At 41.4% G+C, this 22,677-nt stretch overlaps 1 protein-coding gene across 3 annotated transcripts in view; it reads right to left on the bottom strand.

The window, feature by feature from the left end:
• The window catches only part of aqr (aquarius intron-binding spliceosomal factor), a 57,314-nt gene that overhangs the window by 23,286 nt on the left and 11,351 nt on the right, over positions 1-22,677 (bottom strand). For all 3 annotated transcript variants that reach the window (XM_061062360.1, XM_061062359.1, XM_061062361.1), the window contains exons 16-27: positions 20,544-20,664; positions 19,927-20,068; positions 18,257-18,435; positions 17,122-17,289; positions 13,562-13,731; positions 12,305-12,546; positions 11,971-12,114; positions 11,169-11,238; positions 9,259-9,369; positions 8,584-8,693; positions 5,333-5,468; positions 3,428-3,637 (exon numbers count right to left, since the gene is read on the bottom strand). In XM_061062360.1, coding sequence (XP_060918343.1) covers positions 3,428-3,637; positions 5,333-5,468; positions 8,584-8,693; positions 9,259-9,369; positions 11,169-11,238; positions 11,971-12,114; positions 12,305-12,546; positions 13,562-13,731; positions 17,122-17,289; positions 18,257-18,435; positions 19,927-20,068; positions 20,544-20,664 — 1,803 coding nt within the window. The remainder of the gene's footprint in view (positions 1-3,427; positions 3,638-5,332; positions 5,469-8,583; positions 8,694-9,258; positions 9,370-11,168; positions 11,239-11,970; positions 12,115-12,304; positions 12,547-13,561; positions 13,732-17,121; positions 17,290-18,256; positions 18,436-19,926; positions 20,069-20,543; positions 20,665-22,677) is intronic.

Genomic DNA, 22,677 nt, shown 5'->3' with positions numbered 1-22,677 from the left:
AGTTTATTTGTATAACACCTTTCAGTGCTAAACATTAAAACAAGTACACAATAAAATAAAATAGAAAAGCAAAGAACAATAAAAAGCGCAGGGCAGAACAGTTAAAAATCAAAACAACAATAAAACAAATAAGTACAGTGATGCATAAAAAGCAAAATGCCATTGAGAAATAAAAGCAGAATAAATAAGACATTTGATGCAGTAACTGGAGTGGTGCAGAAATACAAATAAGTTAACCAAATGCTTGTTTGAATATAAAACGTTTTCAGCTGCTTAATGAAAGTGTTACAGGAGTCTAAGGCCTGCAGAGACAATGGGAGAGCATTCCAAAGACTGGGAGCAACCGCTTGGAAAGCACGGCGAACAGGTCTTATAAAACGGGTATGGAGAACGGTCAATAGGGAGTGTATGGGAGGAGGAGCTCGGCTATATACTGGGGTGTTAGGGCTCTAAAAGTCAGCACAAGCACAAGGATTTTAAAGTGTATGCAAATCTTAATGGGGAGCCAATGCAGAGAAGGTAAAATGGTGGTGTTGTGTGATCTCTTGTTATTTCCTGTTAAAAGCTGCTGGACATTTTGGAGATGGTTTCTGGTTTAAACTAGTAAAAACAGCATTGCAGTAATCCGAGCGAGAGGAAATAAAAGCATGAATGATCAATAGCGTCTTCGATCAAGATGACAAAGTGATGATTTGTAATCAAAGACATGCAAACATAGCTCCCCTGCTTTCCATTTTCATTAGAAAACACAGTCTAGTATTTTCCCATAATGGAGTGAAACAGATATCAGTCAGGGCTGCTCTGTGGAAAGGATGCTGGGTGTAGATATCTGTTCAATAACCGAAGCTTGGAGAACACTTTAGCACAGATTTTCTTACATGGCTTTGAATCATTCAGGACAGTTTTTGCAGAAAGAAAATGAACTCCCTTCAGTGTGTCGATATCGTGGCACTAATATATCCCCACAGCAGGGGGGGTGGAGTGAAGAGAAGAACTATGGGTAAACAGGCAGGCTATCATTAAGCTGCCACACTAGCCGTGGAGGGGTAAGGAAGGCGAAGAGGGCGGGGGGAAGTGGACAGCACTGGGGTATATAAATATTTAATGTGTTACTATTTTAGTATTAATATTAAACCAATCAAAACATGCAATATTGATGAGTTCTATTTTTAACCCCTGTGGCTCCAGAGCGCTTGAAGGATGAAATCAAGACGCTTTGGTTTCACAGACAGAGAGAAGAGAGCGAGAGAGAGAGAGAGAGAGAGAGAGAGAGAGGAAATAGAAGTAAACAACAGTCAATATGTGGTGGGACTGCAGAGGAGGAAACAGGAGATGTTTATACAGGAGGAGCCCAGGAGACACGCCATGTACCTGTCCATCTGTCTGTTTAGCAGTTAATTATCAGGATATTCCTGTGACTGACTATGCGAACTGCTTTTGGATTTGAAAAGGCATATAGATGAGCACATTCAGCAGAGTGCTGCTTCGTCTATTCTGCACCAGACAGTGATCCCTCTTAATGGGCGTACAGATTTCACTGCAGCATGGGTGAGGCTGAGGGAGGAGGGAGAGGTGCTGTGATGCAGTGATACAGAGGCCAGCCAGATAAATCAAGGTCACCACACGTGTTGGGGATATTACCTCCAGCCAATAACTTCTTTATTGCTTTTCTGAGACCTTCTTGGTGTTCCCATAAATCTGAAATGTTATTGTTAGCCCTATAGAAATGCTAGATGGGCCGAGGAGGAATGATACCGCATTCAGCTGTGTGTGTGCCTGTGAGTGCCAAAGTGTGCAAAAAGAGTGACAGAGAGAGTAAAAAAGATAAGCAGTAATAGCCTCTATCACTTTGTTGAAGCACTTATCTTTTCAAAAGGGTCAGCAATCATTTCTACACAGTAAAGGACTGTTAAGTTTCTTATGTAAGGATTCACTCTTTTGACTGAAGCAACGAGAGGTGGTGAAACTCAGAGAGATGCAAACAAGGCAGAGGAGCTGCTTAGAAGCACAAAGACACGACCAGTGTCCGACAAACTGCTGTTAATCTACAACAACCTGTCACTGTGGTGGCCAGGAAGGCACGGTTAGTCATGGATGGGGGATTGTGCAACACCTGGAAGCACAGCTGGCAAATAGTAAATGTATTTAAACACAGCTGACAATGAAGCCTCTCTTTGTGTTAAGGCAAAACATCCGTACCTCAAATGCTTATGTTTAAAATTATATTCATATTTGAAATTATAACTGGTCAAATACTCCGTCAAAAATATAAGTATCACCGGTATAAGAGGTGTATTATGTATAATAAGAGGCCGTCTGTCTTTCAGGGTCTCCCACAGGAAAAAAAAGTTTAAACTGTCATCTTGTGAAGATTTACTTTCAGCAAATTCTACCCGAGACCAGAGTGCTCTGAGACCAAGACAAGACCAAGACATTTAGTGACCAAGACCAAGGCAGGGCGAGACCGAGACCAAGACAAGACCAAGACAATAAATAACAATTTAAAAATCATCATTTTGTGTGCGGCGGGCGTGTCACTCAGTTAGACCGTAACACCCAGAAGGTTGTGGACGTGACCGGGGGATAAAAATCAAATTATGGATGAATTGAAGTTCTTTGTTTGCCTGTCAGTGGTGGTCTTGACTGGTCTTGATTGAAAATTCAAGAGTCCACTCAGTCTGAGACTGAAACAAGACTGAGTAAAAATGCTTTCGTTTCCAAGGAGAGACCTTCAAAAAGTGGTCTCGAGGCCGGTCTTGAAACCAAGACTGATTCTAGTACAGTACTACAACACTAGTTTGCAGGCCTGCTAGCTAGTAGTTGAGCTCTCAGCCAACAGTAATGCTGGTAGTTGTGAAGTTTAGAAGCACAGCCCACAACCGATTAGGCCTGAGTCGTTGCCCACCTCCACTGGTCACTTGTTGTCTATAATTTAGGAGTCTTTTCAGTCAAACCGGCACTCCACAAGACTCATTTACCTAACAGTATACCAATGTTTTCTTTAAATGTGTGATTATGATATAATATGTAAAATAAACAACTGTTAAAAAGTTGCACCCCCAGCCTTGTCCACGTTGTACATAACCCAGCACGTTGTGTCTAAAGAAAGGGCTGCTTAAGGTATTAAAAGTGCGACGTAAACACCAGATTTATGTTTGACAATATCGGTTGAATTGTGCTTTAAATACCACTTTATTCTGTCTGTCTGCTTGTTTGTATATATGTCTCTTTTTTAAGTGTTATATTTTAGATCAAATTGGAGATGAACATGGACATAGACATTTGCTCTATAAATAATATTGTCTTTGCCTACTGCTTTTAAGTTACCTCCTTCATTCCCACTGGGTGTCATCATTATAGGGACCTAAAGAACAGTGTGTGTGTGTGTGTGTATGTTGGTGTGTGTGTGTGTGTTGGTGTTTCTTACCTCCAGCTGGGTGAATATCTTCTTGATGTGGCGGTAGCAGCCCTCCGCGATGTCCATGTCCTCTTCATATGAGCGGCCTTTGAACACGGGCTGGGGGGCGTTGGAGAAGTACTTGTGGAAGGGAAAATGTGCAGCAACAGCTTGTGCTTCCACCTTCTTCCCCTGCTTGGGCCGGACTTTACTCATGTATTCTTCCCAGCGGGATATCACCTGAAGAGGAGGGAAGAGAAGACATGCCGTGTTAGGTCGCTGAATCAAAGTGTTTGGTGTGTAATAGAGAATCCAAATCACTTGAGTCCTGTACAACTTCAGGTCCTGTGTGTCTTTGTGCAATCACACTACAACACACATGTCTTTTTTTTACATGTTTGAGACATATTCAGCACTTTCTTACTGCTTGAAAGGCGGAGCAGGATGACATGTTTTATTGGTAGTAATTAAATGTTATTGATGGGCAAGTCATACCTGTTCACACTAAAGGACTGTGGCAGCACAGAGGTGTTTAATCACAGACAATAACTAAACAAACAAAGTGAATTAATTGTTTTATGCTGCATAAAGAACATCATGAGGGTATCTCGTGGTATGCCCACTACTCAAGTCTCCACCTAGTTTATCCGAATTCTACAAGAAATGCTGTATGATCACACAGCTGGTGTTCTGCATGCCTCTGTGCAGCTAAATGATGCCTGCTGCACATTCTCATTACTTATGTGACCATCACAAACAATACACATTCATGATGAAAATAGAAAGCCTCACTTGTATACAGGTGCCCCCGCTGAGCACCTAATAAACCAGATACACTACACAGCAGGGGGGCCTAGTTCTATAAATACTCCCGTGAAAATAAAAAAAACTTTAACATTAATGAGTCTGCTGGAGGACTTAACTTAATGACATGCTTAGTATCTGTCTGTATGGACTATTAGGACAACCAACAAACCCTTAAGCAGGTCTATATATGCAAGTTTTAGACAGGATTTCATTAATAGCAATACCGACATTTATACTGTGAGGGTATCGATAATGATTCCATACTCTAGCAACTGAAAAAAAAAAAACATTGAGGAGGTAGTTAGAGCTGCCACTAAGGTGACGCTGCACTGCTTTTGTACATTTTCTTTGTTACATAGCCTGAGAAAGCCCCTTAAGACACTCTTTGAACATTTTTTTTTTATTTGGGTTAAATGTCATGTCAAGTGTGAGCCCACACTTTTGAATGTTTCTCCTTGTCAGACACAGTCTCTGGATTATAAACCCTTACCGTGGTCACAAAACTTTAAACTGGCTGGAACTTGCTGCTTTGTCATCATTTAGGAACAATAGGAATTAACCATCCACATTTTGCTATGTTTGAATGAGTTATAGCAGCACCGTTCGTTAAGGAGCATATCAATATTTAAGTAGTGACCAATCAGGAACCGGTACCAATTAAGTACTGGCTCTTTGTACCCTGGTATTCTTATCTTTTATCACTGCCAGGATATTGTGTGTGACGGATTCTTCTCGACATTTACATCTTCAAATGTTACAGAACTACACTGTCAGCAAGTTTTCAGAGCTAGAATAAACACAAGAACTCAGCTAAAATGAAGTGTGGGCGGAGAATCCAATCTGCATGCAGAAGAAGAAAATTCATAAGGAACCACAGTTGTGTATGTGTCAGAGTGACAACTGAAAGTTCTGGCAAGGCGGGATCATGATCAGATATGAACTCTAACACTAGAGCTTTAATAACAGGAATAATATAGACGTGTTTAATAAGGTTTTCACTCAGCAGACAACTTACGAACTAACGCTGAATCCCAATAAATAGTGTAGCTTATTCAACATTGGTGGACAATGACATGTTATTTCCCCTGCAAATGACAGAAGGTTCTAAACACCTCGTTATAGATTTACCTGGTAGAGGTAGAAGTGTCCTGCGGTCTCACAGGTGTAAGAAACATCTCCTGGAACATCCAAGCTCTCCTGCAGCCTCCCCACCTCCCTGAGGAGCTCCAGTCTTCTAGCTAGGACATAGTTGACCCTTCCATATCTGGTGACATACAAGAGTAGACAGTTACTCAGTGATGGGAAAAATGAGGAGTAAGGAGTAAGTATAACAGGTTCAAATTATGATTTGAGGGAGGTGGAGGATTGTATTTATTCCCTTTGCTTATAGCAGTGAAGAAAAGCCCGGTCATTTAAGGACATAATAAAGAAGTACTCAAATATGTAAAATATATTGTCAGCATGGATTACAGATGTTAAAGGGGGGGCAATGACTGTCCTTGACTTTACATTAGGTTTATTTAAGGTTCATCATGCATCCTATTGTGCAGCCAAACAATACAGCTTAAAAGCAATTATCGAGTGACACCGAGACACGCAGCACGGCACGGCACAGGGCGACAGGAAGTGGGAGGGGTCACAGGGTAATACTAGAGGTGAACTCTATTTTTAAACCCTCTGCAAAGATTCTCAGTCAGCAGATGACTCAAAGACAATCACGGTGCTGCGCCTGTTTGGCCTGAATAAAAAATGAAAAAAAAAAACACAAAAAAAAAAACAGGCAGTGACCTTGTTCACAGGATGACGACCTGTATTCAGCTACTGAGACAGAAAACTCAGAATAGATACACAGGTGTGAACAACAGCATTCATCGAGAGGATGATATTTCCTTTGCTCTTTTTTGTGTGTGTGGGAAAATCCAATAAAAAAAAAATTTGCACACACAGGCAGGAACTGTGCCGGAACTGAACAAACATCTTGGATATTTCAGAAAACCTACCCAATACTGCCACCAATTTTCACCCCTCAAGACCTCATTAAATCAGCACAAAATTCATCCTGAAATGCAGGGAGGCATTGTTAATTAATGGTGCCGTAGCTCTGCCTTTGTTAGGCATTTCGGAGGAGCGCTGCCTTCCATTTTGTCATCTCATATACAGCGTTAATTAAAACTCTCCGGCTCTCCCCTCTCGCTGGTGTCAGCGGGGTGGAAGGAGTGTGGAGTCTGCATGTTGTTTTCAGGCAGCCAAGCAGGCGGGAACATATTAAATGCTGCAAGCTAAGGCTCTTTCTTTTATGTCTGTGTTGCTGCATAATTTAAGAATTAACTGCTTCCATGTGCAGACCCCGGTTCCTGCACACTGCTATTCATACGACAGGCATACGCGCGCACAGAGCAGTAGTCTTACAGAGAGTGTAAGCAAATGAGGGACATGCATCATCCCTCCCTTCTTCCTCGGTAAGGGTTGCTAAGAGCTATAAGGTGTAATTTGCTCAGTGCCACAGATGGATAAGGTGGTAATTAAAAATGTAGGCTATATGAAAACTTTAAATAGTAACAGCTTGAAAACTGAATTAATATTAAATAACGCAGAGCTATTTATACTGGAGAGCTGGCGAACAAGCTTTGCTAGTAAAACAGCAAAAATGTCCAAGCTGATTCATCTTATTATGGTGTCAAATATAGCTGCAGTCATGTAGAACCGGAGTTGTTTTGGGTATCTCAAGATAATCTCACTCTCTGAAATCAGTCATGAATGCTTAAAGTGCACTCTCTCCCCCCCCCCCCCCCCCCCCAAAAGTCGCTTTTCCCATCTCAATGTGTCTCAGTAGTAAGGGCTGAGTCACTATCCTTCAAGGCACTACAATACACGCACACACACATGGTGCAGGTTTACACAAAGACAGTGGTGAGAGAGCTGGGAACAACTGGGGCTTCCTTAAAAGGACTCTAGTGGTTTCAGTCTGAGGCCATGTGTTCTGCCCCCCCGTGCTCTATGAGGGATAACGGCTCTGTGTGTTTTATGTAAGGGTTCAGTCATCTTAGGTTTTGAAACTGAATGTTTATTCCTATAAAAGTATTTATTCATGACATAATGGCTGTTTTCATGTATTTATTCATTTAATAATTCACTCATATTTATGTGACTTCATTATTCATTCAAAGCCCTAATGTATGCCTCAGTTGGGGAAATGTGGAAATATTTAAAGCTTCAGCTTAAACGCAGAGTATGTAAAATAAGCCACCAGGGGGCTCTCAATCAAAACAATAACAAAAGATGATGTCGAGGCTGGCGGGGAATCATGGGAGCCCCGGTGAAAACGAACTCCGTGTTCACGGTAGTCATGACAAACTGGTGAACCCGACTGAGACAAACAGAGAATATGTTTCCCGACGATGTAGCCAAGTATAATTTAAATGAAGTTTTTATCACAGCAGGACGTACAGCAACAGTACGGCAGCTTTCAATAGCAGCTCCCGCTTCCTTATGCAGCAGTCTTTGATGTAACATCCAGTGTTTCCCTGGCAGATTTCTCTGGCTTTGATAACTGAACAATTTTTTTTGGTAAATTTTTAATTAATTTACATATTTGAATGTAAACACTGTCATTAAATTCTACATATTATACCTTTAATGTATATGCTACAACGTTTCCTTATTTTAAAATGTTAAAGTGTGTTTTAAATGATTTTGTTCAGCCAAAACTGTAACCATGGCGATATGAGATCAAGGCATACACTTCAGGAGAGTGGCGCTAGGATTTTTCTTTCCCTCCACATTCACAGTTAGTGAGTTATATTTAACTTCTAAGGAAATTCAGCTGGAGCTCTGGAAATAAAAAAATCTCATCATTAACTTTTCAGGTTTTTTCAACCTGCTGTCAGTCTTTATTTATCTTGTTGCCTCTTCTCCTCTTAAGGGGTGTTATTTTTTATTTTTTTTGTCAAGAGTGGGAACTAAGAATGGATATGAGTTAGTCCATGTGGTCCAGAGCAGTGATGACAGGGTTAATCAGATAGTGGCTCTTGAGTCGAGGGCTGTAGGGGGGGGAGAGATCCCTACCACTGGTGGAAACCCCTCAGAGGTCACGATGTCTAATGAAGATAAAACAGGTCTTTGGCCTGGCACATGGGAGTATCAGGTAGTCTCATCACTGTGCTGGATAAGACTGCATACAACGTGGGCAGCTGAGATTCTTTCCTTAACATAGCTGTGATTGTGTGTTGTATTCTTTGATTTCACTGAAGTGTTAACGCATTACAAGCATGTCAGCCTTTGTTGGAATCACTTTCCAACCCTGCACGTGTTTGTTTTTTTTAAGTTCTACATATCTGAGTGTGAGTTTTCCCTCTCCATCTGTCCTCAGCTGTCCCCACCTGCTAAAATCTTTCTCCGTCTCCAATTCCTCTTCTCCGTGGCCCAGACGCAGGAGGTGGCGCTCGTCGATATCCAGAGCCATGATCTTTTCAAACAGCTGATTCAGAGCCTGGTGGGGAAATAAATCATAACGAGTCAACATGAGCCAATTAAATATGTTTAGTTTGTCATCAATCAACTGGGCCTGCATATTCAACCGTTTTTACTCCATTTTTCTGATTCAATTCCCATGAACTTGCTTCATTTTGAATATAACATTTTATTTATCTTTATTATATGTGAGGCATTTGCAAGCTATGAAGCTGTAGTCCTTTTCTGCATAAAAAATATGAATTGAAAAAGAAACTATTCCACAAAGTAAGGGTTTTTGCAATGCTCTATTCATTTAGTCTTCTTGTGGATAAAGTTCTTCTTGGCAGGCTTCCACTGGAATAAAACAGCAGCAGATTACTTTATGATTAAATACTGAGGGGAGAAGACCGGGGCACCAGGGAGCTTAGATTTTAATTTTTCCTCCATGGTTTAGAATATGACTATCGGCTGATTAATGGGCAGATCTGAGTGCAAGCTCTTAATTCACCAGAAAGCCGAGTTTGGGGGACAATTTTTTTCAGAGAGGAGAGAAGTGCAATGGAAGTTCATGAGCAGTAATGCGGCGAGTGTGGCCAGTTTACCTGGTTGGAGTGGGTCACTATGAGGGTCCTCTGCTCTGGAAAGTTGTGATAGAGGTTTGAGATGATCTGGACAGCAACATCTGTCTTTCCAGTGCCTGGTGGTCCAACAACCTATAGACACAGCAAGAAGAGGTGAGGAGGGATGATATATACCAAAAAAAAAAGTGATGATAGAAAAAAACAATATAAGCACAATATGAAGTACAGTCTCGGGGCAAAGGCCCTTTCCTTGGAGACACCCTAGTAGTTGTGACAGCTTGGCCATGGGCATGTCAGAACGGGCTAAGCTGGTGCCCCAACGTTAGCCACGCAAAGATATACACAATGCAACAAGGCTGAGGTGTCGCAAGGCATGCCAAGACCCAGCGATTGCACGTTTGGGTGAAGACACAGAGAGGCAAAAGAGGGAGAAAGTATAAGTACATATGTATGGATATAAGTGTATATATTTGAAGTATGTTGTCCTAGTAATCCTTCATCGCTCTACTAGAATTACTGCTCAACTTACCGAGATAATAGGCCTTCTTGGTAATGGGATTTAGCACATTTAATTGACTAAATAAATATTCATGAAACAGGTTGGTATTAGTTTGCGTACCTCGGGTGAATAAATTTGGCTAAAATAGTCAGCACAATTAGACATTCCTGCATTAATCAGTAATCAGTTCCTTGGTTTCCTGACATGAAAGCCGAAAGCCAGGAAGAGGAGAGGAGAGGAGAGGAGAGGGGCAAGCATGCAGAGTTGTTTTATGACTCTGCTGATAGCGTACTTGCCATATTTACCTCGACTGGCAGCACAATAAATAACTCACACCCCACTGCCAGCATCCAATCACCACATCAGAATAGCACTTTAGTCAAAGTTGGGGTGTTATATTTATCTTAAAATGACAATAGTAGGCTGGAACGAAGAGCGTTGGCTGTAGCTGTACACACATACATAGCTGTAAGCCTATGCTATTTATGTGTGGAGGACTGTTTCATCAGCACGGGTAAATTTACAGAGAGGGTTTCAGGGTTTTTTTTGTCATCACTCTACATGAGTGATGGAGTTAAGGACACTGAACAGTAGCATATTTACTGTGTGGGAATTCCCTTGGTGTGCATCACTAAGATTAATGGCTGCAAATCTTTGGCTTCATAACAGCAAGCAGGAGCGGTATGCACCTGCAGTATCAGCACTCACTGGAGCACCAGGAAGCTTAAAGATTAGTCAGTACAACACAATGCAACCCAGGGTTGTGGTGTTGAATACGTCCAAAGTTTAGCTTCTTGTTGTACTGCTGTCAATGCAATCTTATAAGTAAAAATCAATAAGGTGACTTGGCATGTTTTCCATAAAAGTAGGCATCCATGATAACTTTATGCTGGAGTCTACACTGCTGAGATATTTTTGGATTAAAGGTCACATGTAATCCTCCTTTTCAAGACATTTCAATAAGTCTCAGAGGTCCCCAAAACATGTCTGTGAAGTTTCTTATTAAAAATCCACTCTGATCCTGTATTTGATCATGTCTATAAACCCTTCTGTTTCAGCCCTGCTCAGAACAGGCTGTTTCTGTGTCTGTACCTTTAAATGTTAATGAGCTTTGTCAGACCACGCCCCTTCTCTGGAAGGGCTTGGCTATCTCGGGCATTCTCGCCCCTTATCCAATTGTTTACAGCGAGAAGGCAGACTCATAGAGCAGAACATACACCTAGCTGTGGGAGTGTCATCCGCCTGGGGGAGGGGTTACTGCCTTTTTTGACATCACAAAGATAAAATCTTTGGACTTTTCTCATAATTGGGGGGCTTGTAGACAGACTACAAACACATTAGCGTTTGAAAAAAAGGGTAATTTGTATTTTGCATAATATGTGACCGTTGAAGCTTATGTGAGAAACATATGATTCAAAAAGAAAGTCCTTACCATGGTGAGTCCTGGCTGCATCCCTGCTCGAATGGCTTCAATCTGAGTAGGCGTGAACTGAATTGTATTCCTGTAAAAAGTGAATATTGAAGATATGAATAAATCAAGATTTAGTTCTAGATACTCCATAGCCATGACAGATAAACACATTTGTTGTCAAAGCTTCTCATTAGTTAAAAAAAGATCTTTAATGTTTGTGGGACCATCTTTTTTCTAAAGGTTTTTAAGCAAAGGCTTCCTCAGGGGACATGTTGTTGTTATCAAGATTGAAATATCAAAGTGAAAACTGGGAATGCAGTATCATTATGAATTTTCACAAAGGACGTTTATTTTGTGGTCTTATAATTAGAAGCAGAATATTTAAGCCTTATCCCTCACCTTTAATCGCATTAAAAATGTCCACCTGTAATTGTAGCCATAACAACAGCTTAAATAGCAACACAGCTAGACACGTTGAACAGGTCAGAGGAGATACCATGGGCACAAGCACGGAAAAAAATTCTGAAAGTAGTCAGGCTCAGAGATAAGAAGCAGTCGCGTGGTGTCTGTGAACTACTTTAAACTGAAAAGGGGTTTTGAATTGAGACTTGAAGACTTGAAGTAGGCTCCAAAATAATACATATTTGGATATGTAATTCAAGAATCATTGCTCTTTTACTATGCACTGTGGGTTGAGTGCTACTTCAGGTGAAACTACTTAAAAGATGTAGAAAAAAAAGTCAATGTCAAAGCAAACTCTGAACAACTTTTTGTCCTGTAATCTCTTAAATTGTGAAAGGGAGTGTTGGCCTCGACCTCGTACCGTTTGGGCTGGTTGTAGGGGTACGGCCCGCGGTTTGGGGTGACATAGGGTTCGACGATCAAGGTCCTGTCTTCCTCTTTCTCTTCTTCATCTGCCTTTCTTTTCTTTCCCTTGTCTGTTTTGTTTGAGATGGGAAACTTGATTCTGGAAGAAGCAAAACATGGATATGAATGACCCAACGTTGTATACATGCAATGTTATACAAGATGATGTTTAGTGATATACATTGTATCTAGTATGCAAATTCTTAAACAGGAAGTAGATATCAATATTTTTATTATGGTAAACCTTCAAAAGACCTATTAATCTCTGATCATTGGAAACTCAATGTCACCTGAAAGGGAAAACCTGCAGTTCAGGATTGTCCTCTGTGACTTTGATGGTGTGACCCGGGAAACAGGATCTTAAATGGTCCAGGGACAGAAAGGTGTCATTGAAGTCCAACGTGGAGATCTGGTTTGGCATCTTGGAGTAGTGGGCACTGCCTGGGTCACCATAGCCAAGGATAATGTCGTGAAGCCAGTCTGGGACCACACACTCTGTGTTCATCAGGTTTCTGATGGTCTCTAGCACCGCCTAAACCAGAGAAGCAGATAAATAAGTAACAGATACTGAACCGATAGATGAAAAAGTATCTAACTGAATAAAGCATATCAGACAGCAGACAAAGATCCCACGTGAGGGGGTTCAGCTGGATAAGAATAGCTTTGTTGTGGGCTGGTGGGACAGCAGGTAATTTGTATGTCTGTCAATTATATTTTAATAAGCTGCAACCTGTCTAATACCCTGAACATCAAACGCTGGGAAGGGGAGACATGTTTACTTTTATCTTTGTCCCACATCAAAGCTGGAAAGAATGTTTCCTGAATACCCATTAGTTCCTGCACTTTTCAAATTCATAAAGAAAAAAAAAAAAACACTTCAAAATCATCTGTCATCGCTCTGGCTGTGAAAGACAGATATGGGGGTGCTGAATTAGGAGAGCAGTTTTGACACAGCAGGAATGAGGAATAAATAAATGATGTGAAAAATCAAAAGGGTGCATGAACGTGTAAACATAAATAAAAGAAGCTGAACAAAATGTAGCAAAACTTCTTAAAAAAAATATTTTCGACAAAAGTTTTACACATTCACAAGGCAAACTTCTCTTTGACCTTCTTAAAAAACAATGCGGGGTTCTGCAGAGGGCACCTGCAAATCTACAAAAAGCTCAACAACACTAAACCCCCACAATGCACGCTGGCTGCCACAGGAAGAGTCTTAGAGGTGAGAGAGAGGAGGGGGAACACGTTGCATGAATATCCAGTGAGAAGTGTCTTTCATTGGGATCATCGTGAGGGCCTTGAGTGGGGTGGGGGGGGGGGTAATCTCAGAGTTGCCCTGGCCCCAACCTTACAGCTGCAATAGCCAAGAGAGTATAATATGTGCGATGCATCACTCTGGGGTGGTGTTGGTAGGACCAGAGCTCAAGGCCTGAGGATAAAGCACTCAGAAACGATCTACAGTGAGGGCTGATCTGAGCTGTGTGTGTGTGTGTGTGTGTGTGTGTGTGTGTGTGTGTGTGTGTGTGTGTGTGTGGTGTAGTCCAAACCTTGAAATTATTCTCCTTGGGTTTGCGTCTCATGATGACGTTGAAAGTCTCGTACGGGTCTTCTATGCCGCTCTGAATACTGCTCGTCATGTCCTGTTGATACTGGTTCGGGTCAAGCCACACACGGAAGGTTCGGGCGTCTCCTCGCAGCTTAGGCTTTGGCTCAGGTCCTAGACCGGAGTTTTTTGGGGAGAGGAGGTGTTACAGCAGTGGAATAATGAAAGCCTCTAGATCCAAGTGTGTGTCTAAATTTTCAAACCACGTTCACTCAGGGTGGGAATATCAGGGTAACTCATGATTTGATACGTGATATGTGATCCACAATAATGATTGTGCGATTCTGTGATAGTTTATATATTGCAAGACAATCAAATGATAATAAATCATGATATGTGATTAATGCAAGAATTAAAATAGTCCTTAAAAAGAGCAAGATTAATGTATTTATTCATTGCCATTACGGGTCAGTTCCACCTCCCATCACACTTTATATCTTAACTTCTTCTAAGACGTCAAGCCTTCATTTTAAAGCCTTCTTCTTCATCTTTGGCCAATAAACTTCTTTCTTTTTTTTTATATTTATTTTTGGGCATTCTGCCTTTATTTGATAGGAGAGTGGATAGAGTAGTAAACCGATATGCGTGAGTGGGGAATGACCATGCGGGAAAGGATCCACATGTCAGACTTGAACCTGGGCCGCCCTCTAGGAGGACCGTAGCCTCTGCGCACAAATCAAGTTCTGGTGAAGTTACCCATGTTCATGTCAGAAGCGCCGCATTGAGGAGCCATGGAGTAGTGACGCAGTGACTCGAATTGCCAGTTGTTTGGAGCGCTGTGTTTTTGTAATTCAAATTTAAATATCTGGCACCAGCAATACAATAATTGTCACAATGGCAATGATATACTGCATATCCCATATTTTTGTACACTCCTAGCACATATAATCAACAGACAAACATCCATATAGGCCAGCACATTCAAACAGAGAATGACAGGGAACATATTCGGTGGAAAATCTGTTGGCATTCAAGCATCTCATTCAACAATAAAACCATTTTAAAAAGAGCTATCCCTAGCTTGTCTTGCTACAGTGCTATGATTTCCTCAGCAATTAAATGAATGTGCTTGACTGACGGGCTGCAGGCTTAAGGCTTACTCCCGTAGGAAGCCTGTGTGGTGTAGAAAATGCAGCTTTCACAGATGTCTCAATAGATTCTTGTATGAAGCCGCAGGGCACAGACGCGAGTTAGTACAACTCAATCCTGTTGGCCTGTGTGCCCATCCATGTATCTCGTCTGTGTGTGCGCACATGTGTACTGATATGTGGGGAACATCAAATCCCCCTTTCATAAATCAGCGTGGTGAAAGCTTAATAGTGGAGGCTACACCCTGAACACTGTTGGATAACAATGTGGACAGCTGAGTGAGGTGTGTGGGCATTTAAACAACCATGTGACATTGTGTTAAACCGTCTGTTTTCAAAAGTTATACATTATCTATACTGAGATTCACTGTTTTTCACTCAACTCCAATCTGCACTGTATTTATATTTTAAGAAATATTTCTTATTGAGTATTGCTGTTTTATACTTTTTATACACAATTCAAGTCGGTTACTACGAACACTTTCAACTTCATGGTACAGCTCGGCTTGACTTGCTTGGAAACATTTGCTGACTTGACTGTATTTTATTAACACTAGTTGTAGACTAACTGGTGCTTTTTTCTTTAATCCGTTTGGCCGAGGTTCCAAGCAAGCTAAGCTAATACTTAAAGTCACTTTGAAATGACTGCTGAGCACTGATTGGTCGCAAACAATCGCCACTCACACTACTCAGAAGTTTGGCACAGCAGTCTAGGGCAGTGAATTTTCAAGGAGTTTAAAAACACAGTCACACAACACTGATATTACACAACGAAGGTTCCAGGGTATAATATTAAATGCATAAACACAATGTTGCTATGAACAAAAAGCAGGTACCGTCTGCAATGGAAAACAGTGCAGACAAAGTACTGATATTAGTAGCATACAAGTACATCCAGTTAAAACAAAATCGTGCTGTCTGGTAAAGCAGCCCCATTGTCTCAAAATGCTCCCCTCGGCTTGTGTGTCCTCTCACCTTCACCATGTGTCGAGTGATGTACGTGACATCACCCCCCTCGCCCAGTCAGCCAGAGTACCTCTTAGCACCGTTGGGGATCTGAAAGTTTAACCAAGCCTACATTGGCAGGGCATGTTCCCCGGCAGCATGTCTATTTAGTATGCCCTGCCTGCTGTATATTTAATCCAAACAGATGAGACAGAGAGACCGAGAGGGGGGAATGGGTGCTTCAGTGCTTAGACACATGTTCCCACAAGGGAACCGCTCACAGCACCATGGCTGCAGACTAACTCAGGTGAACCCACCCCTCAGAGGTATTGCTTCTGGCAGTGGGGGAAAACATGACACAGATAAGGAGATCCTGTTACTGTAAGGCATTTCATACTTGTTTAGGAAAGGCCAGAGTGGATCAGAGATTAGAATTTTGTCCGAGAGGATTTTTACCATGCAGACAGACACTTTAAATAAGCTCTAAACGTCTTATTTTGACCAAAGTGAATCTTTTCTTTTGTCAATATATCATAGCTTTCAAATTAATTTTCAAGCTGTGCTAAAATGTGTTATTCAAAGCTACAACCCATTGTTCCTTCGGACACATTGTTTCACAGACTGAGGTGAAGTGATTCCTTTTTGGTCAGGGGTTTTTTTCGCGTGCAAAGAAAATCTCTTGGCGTCCCAAATAGTAAGTGAGCATGGTCTCTGCTGGGTTGACACAAAGTTGGCAAATTCGGCTCCTTCCCTACGCGGTGTGAGGAGGTTGGGCTTAGTTAATTTCTGCATTATAGCCACCTTCTGTGTTCAAGTGTTCAGATAATGTTTTATATCTCTTATCATCAGGATTGTCTCAATTTACTCCCAAACTGCTCGATCACTTCTGTTCTCTCTCTCGCTCTACATGGAGTTTTGTTTTAATATATTTTAAGGGCAGTGACATCTTAAAGTCATTTTTGTTTATCATGTGTTCAAAAATAACAGAAAAACAAATTCATTTATGTCAAATAAGGCAACACTCATTGACATTACTGTATGCTAACTGCTCATGCTTACTGTCGTACACAGTCAAATCTCAACCTCCCTTTCCCGAGCCGGGACAAACCCTGATGATATATGTGACTTCATCGTGCAGGACAAGCACATTTGGTGTTCTCTTACCGAAGCACATCCATCCGGATATAGCCAATCGTCCCTTCAGTTAAATCCAATAAATAAAACAGAGGGCAGGGCGCAGAGCTCCCAGGTGTTGTTGTCGACCTCAGGTTAATGGAATGTTAATGCGAACAGGTCAGGTCTCACTGTGCCTGTCACCATGACAACACCAACCTGACCCACTCTCGTGGATCTGTCTTTGGGGGCGATTTTGTATAGGAGGTATGATGGGTGGAGTGATGTCATGTGCTGCTTATGTGTGTGTGTGTGTCTGTGTGTGTGTGTGTGTAAGCAGGGGCGCATATGAGCCTACCTTCTTCAATGACACGTCCCTTGTCATCCAGCATACCCTGCACCTCGCAGCCTCTCACGTACACCAGGCCAGTCTGCTCCACAAAAGGCTGGCGGCGGTCAAAGCGCGTGCCGTAGGGCAGGTTGGGCCGCACCGTGACCAGAAAGCAAACGTCGTGCTTCCGCAGGCCTTTAGGGGAAAGTGGATGGGGAGAAATATTAGAGAGAAAAGGGTTATAAAGAGAAAATAAAGAGTTTCAGAGACGGGAAAGAGAGACAGAGGAGGAGAAGGATAGAGGAAAGCACGGGGATTAGGGAAGGTGATGGAGGAGTGAGACTGAGTGGTAGCGAGCCAGGGTTTGGAGATGCGAGCAAAACCGCTCTGTCAGCTTTTGCCTGATCTTTAAAACATGAGGCTCTAATTACACTTTGGGGAAACGGCTAGAGCATGGAAGGAAGTAATGCTTCATATCTCCACTGAATTACAAGGAAAAAAAAGAAAAACCATAAAAGTATATATATATTTTAAAAAGTCAGCCGTCAATTTGGGAAATATTAGATATCCTTTTTTTAATTATCCAGTGATCACTCCATTGCTGAAAGAGTCCCTTCAATTCTACATTAAATAGCGCAATACACCAATGGCATAAATTGGCATGGAGACATGTCCTATATCTTTCTCTGGAGAGCTATAGTTCAGTCTGCAGAGGGCTTCATTGTGTGTTCCATGTTCCCAGTGAATCAATGTCTTTCAAGGCTGACAAGCTCCTGTTACCATTACATACATTGCCCTTATCAGCCACACAGAGAGACGGAAAGAAAAACGATCAGAGGATAAAACAAAGAGGCTGGTAGCGGCTACACAGAAAATGGCACGTCTTCACAGAAAGACGAGGCGGGTAAGGGTCATGAGTCAAGGCCCAGTGGGATGGTAAGGGAAGATTTTATGGAGGTTATAAACTGCTTACTTGGAGGACTGTTGGAAGAAGAAGAAGAAAAAAAAGCAGAAACAAAGGAAAAGAAAATGTGTATGCAGCTAATTCAGTCTGCTAGTTTCCCATTGTCTTACTGCCTTGTAAGGAAAACAAGAGAATGCAGAAAAGCGAGATTAGCGTTAATAAAACAGATGATGATTTGATGCATGGACACATATTTACCTTCCCACTCATGCTTGATATGATCTTGAACATTGAGGTTAACAGTAACATCGGCTCGCACACGGGCAGGCCAGCTCTCTCCGATGTTTGGCTTGGCAACCTCCACGATGGAAAAAGAGGTGATGTTCTGAGCCATCCTGGCCCAGCCGCCGAACACCGCACCTCCGTACTCCGATTGCCTGTGCACAAACAGACACAACAATAAGTAAGACAAGCGCTGTGGGCTGTTGTCAAGATTGAAATCAGTTGGATTTAGGGCAGCACATGGCACTACTGCTTACTTATTTACATTTGCAGAAACAACAAGCAAGTAGCAACATCACTTGACATAATGGGAGCACTTATTATGTTAAGCAATGGGTTTCCAAATGTGGTGTGCCAAGTGTCACAGCCTTTGAATAAAATATTATTATTGTGCCATGCCACCATGTGAGTGCTACACAGAGGATAAGAATCTTCGTTTATCGAAGTAAAAAAAAAAAAAAAAAAAAAATCAAAGTGAGCCGAGTTAAAGGTGGAAATTTGTTCTACTGCGGCAGAAAGTAAATCAGAGATGCTAATCAGCACGATGCAGGAACCTCAAGTGTGCTCTATATGATAATAATCATCTTCACTGGTTTAGCTTTTTATTACACCCAGGTCTCTAAACTAGTTCATAATGAGTATGCATACATCCACACATTTCACTGTATATATAACATTTTGATGCCTTCAGCTCCAAAGGGGATTTTTCTCACATCCTATTAAATCTTTGTTATTTCAACATGTAGAGGAAGACCATTATCACTCAGCTGATATTATGGATACGTGGAATTGAGCTTGTAGCGCTTTTCTCGTCTTTTGACTACTCTAAGTGCTTTTACACTGCATGTCACACCTACAGATTCACACACTGATGGTAGAGGTTGCTACGTAAAGTGACCATCAGAAGTAACTCATCCCATTCATACACATTCATAATCTTCTCAGACAAAGCAGCGGGAGCAATTTCGGGTTAGGTGCCTTGCCCAAGGACACATCGGACATCTTGCTGCAAGAACTGGGGATCGAACGAGTTGAGAGACAACTGACTCTATCAACTGAGCCACAGCCACTCTATATGACAATAACCCCTTATTACCCCTTAATATCAGGAGATAGAGCCATCACACAGACATTTATTTTGGCCTTCATGTTTTTATGATGTGGAAAATACAGAATATATAATGGATAATACAATGTCTGGCACTGCTTAGAAATCATGTGTCATTAGCAGACATGTTCAGCACTAGAATCAGTAAACAATGTATAATATGAAATGTTCTTCAATAAAGTCATATGTTCAAAAAGAAATTCTGTTTATTTGATGGATTGCCCCTTGAGATGAACCATCTCGTTTTTCGAGGGGGTCCAAAATTAATCTAAGTGCTTTTGCAGAGTCATGTCCTTGTCAAATCAGTGAGCTGTTCATGTTTATTTTCATTTCAGCTCAATAATTCACATCAGGTTCTCCTCTCTTAAATCAGAATTGTATTGGACTTGAAAATCCTTTATAAGTCAAGATACAGACATGTTATCAGAAATCAGAAATTGTCACTGCTGTACCAAGGACAAAAACAGACTTTATACGTTAGATATGTCAGATTCTCGATCAAGGTTCTTTCAGTTTTTCAGAAGTGAAGACATCTCACCATGGTTTCATCCGCCACACCACGTCTTCTATGTCCTGTCTGATCTCATAGGTGGACTCCAGACGGAAGAGGTTGAAGTTCCTCAGCAGGTAGTCATGGAGGGTCAGGAACTGGAGATTCAGCTTGGGCAGTGCGAGGCAGCCTGAAGAGACACAAATATTAAAAAACAAGGTATGGAAAGGGTTAATATAATAATCTAAACATTTAGCACACACACACACACACAATGATGATGAGTCAACCAAAGGTCATCATTACCACAGATTTTCAATAAAAGGATTATTGTGTGAAGTTACATGACCTATGTGTTGCACCTATACACTATTAAATGTCTACCTGTTACAGCCAAAGAGTAATACACTAAAGAGGTGTTGCTTGAATAGAGAATGTTATGAGAGCTGTTTAAGGTGTCCTTGCAGACTTAAGAGGATTCCCTTAGAGAGAGAGTGTCGCTGCAGTGCCAGATGAGTACCCTTAGGACAGGGGGATAACAGGTGAGGGTGTATACTTATGATGATGACACACAGTCTAGACACTGAAATTAGAAGGAGATTTTCCTTCAGTGCACATTGCCTCACAAAGGCAAGACAATCACAATCCACGCGAGCAATCCACACCTTCCCCTGAGTAGTACTCCGTCGGAACAATGTTCTCATCCCAGATAATCTTCTCTGTTGGATAAAGGGGCATCTGGTTAAGTTGCTCAATCTGAGAGATTCTGCGTTCATGGCGGGACACCTGTGTGTGAGCCAAACACAGAGAGAGAGAGAGAGAGAGAGAGAGACAGAAGACAGAGGAATTTAGTTAATGAACAAATGGATGGCTTCCTCAATGAATCCTTCGTTTTATCTGGATTTAGTGAAGAGCGGCCAGCATCTTTTCACAGTGCTATACGCCACACTTTCAAATATCTTATTTGTCAAAAATACTAAGAATATTCAGTCTGGAGATAAACATCCTGGTTAAAAAACAAGCTTCAACAGTGATGGTGGGAATCAGTGGATATCTTATGATGCAATATATGGCCCATGATATCGACATCATAAGCATATTGCAATTTGCTCTAATTGTAAAATTGACATTCTTATAATGATACATCACAATATCTGAATGACTACAAACGATTTGACAATTGTACCACAATCACTGTGTCAATTTGTCCAATCCCTTGTCATGGGTGAAAAAACAGACTGTAAATATTAATGATCAAAGTCTGAGTGACGTCACCCATCTGTTACTGCAGGGGGCTCTGGAGGCTCATCGGCGGCCGCCGCCATGCTGGAAATCCTGTCTCAGTTTAACTTTCAGTCACCTTAACGACAGACTGAGAGCTGGAGCTTACATCGTGTCCGTCTGACAATCATGTCAGCCTAGAGCCTAACTATTGATAACATGTTTCGTTCATAAAATCAAAACGGATGGGTTATAAAGTTCACCCTCGTACAGTGTGTGCCAGTGAGGACAATAACTAATCAGACCTATTTATTTTTATGTACCAGGCTGTAAACATGTTAATTTCTACAAAATCAGGCATTTTTTGGATGTGGTGTATATGTGACCTCCGGGGCTCTTTGAGCAAACTATTTTATTTTTTGCACTTCCACATTGGCTTCATTTTTCGACACTGGAGGTTGCTACTGCTTGGTCAAATAAATGTATTACACTAATCTGTGAGTAACCCAGTAATTGTCCAATTAAGGTTTTGAGGATGTAAAATGATTTCTCGAGAATAAATAAAGGTAAAATGAAAATGAAATGAAAATCATTTCCTATTTCAAATAAAGTGATATTCACTGATATACCAGTACAAACCCTCTCATGTGTTCTACCACACAACATTAACAGCCTAAACCTGCCCAATGGTGGCACTGGTGTAGCAACAGTCCTGCCTTTCATAAGCAGTATGGTTCCTCATCCCTGACCATGTTTATGAAAATGCTTTCTGCAGCAAGTATGACTGCTTTGCTACCATGTGGTAGAGTTTAAGTCCTCAGGCCCCTTCGGATCAAACTCTCACAGTCAGGCATGTTGGATGTTGGGGGGAAACCTCAGGCACAAACAAATGAGTCCCCTGATATTGTCTCCTGCATCCATATAATCTGGTAGTTATGAAACAGTTCTTCTCCATGGCTTCTTGCAGAGGACCTGGGGAGGGTCTGAGTGGGTAATTATATGTAACTGCCGGACCGCCGTGCAACACCCACTTTGATGAAGAGGTCTACGACACATGTGTGAGTGTGTATTGGGGAGACAAGCGAGTCAAGGGTCCTGTAGTTTACTGGAGGGGTTTAAAAAAAGAAGAAAAAAAAAGAACAAGGGAAGGGGCTCCTGGGAGCACAATCAAGCTTCCCTTAGCTTTTCAAGAGACATTAAAAAATAGACGTAGGGGGGTAGGGTGGGCCTCTCTGTCTCATCAGCATTGCATTCAATTCAGCCTGAGTCCCACAATTGCTCATATAAAGCAGTAATTGGATTAGAAGGCAACATTCAGGAGGGACCAGGATTGAAGGATACTATACGTATTTCAAGGTCAAGGTCCAATTAATGGGTTTAAAATGAGAAAACACAAAAACCTCTTATGCAGTAACGCTGACTAGACAGTTATTGTCCAGGAGAATAACTGTTTACTCACAATGTTTGCAGAGGTGCAACAATATTAATTGAAAAATGAAATTTGACAAGTGCAAAGTGCCCTAAGTATTATTATATTATATTTAACTGAATATATATAATACATTTTAAAAAACGAGC

The sequence above is a fragment of the Labrus mixtus genome, chromosome 18 (genome assembly GCF_963584025.1).
Source record: "Labrus mixtus chromosome 18, fLabMix1.1, whole genome shotgun sequence".
Classification (NCBI taxonomy): Eukaryota; Metazoa; Chordata; class Actinopteri; order Labriformes; family Labridae; genus Labrus; species Labrus mixtus.
The sequence above is the reverse complement of the archived record's forward strand: the minus strand, read 5'-3'. Positions and strand labels throughout refer to the sequence as shown.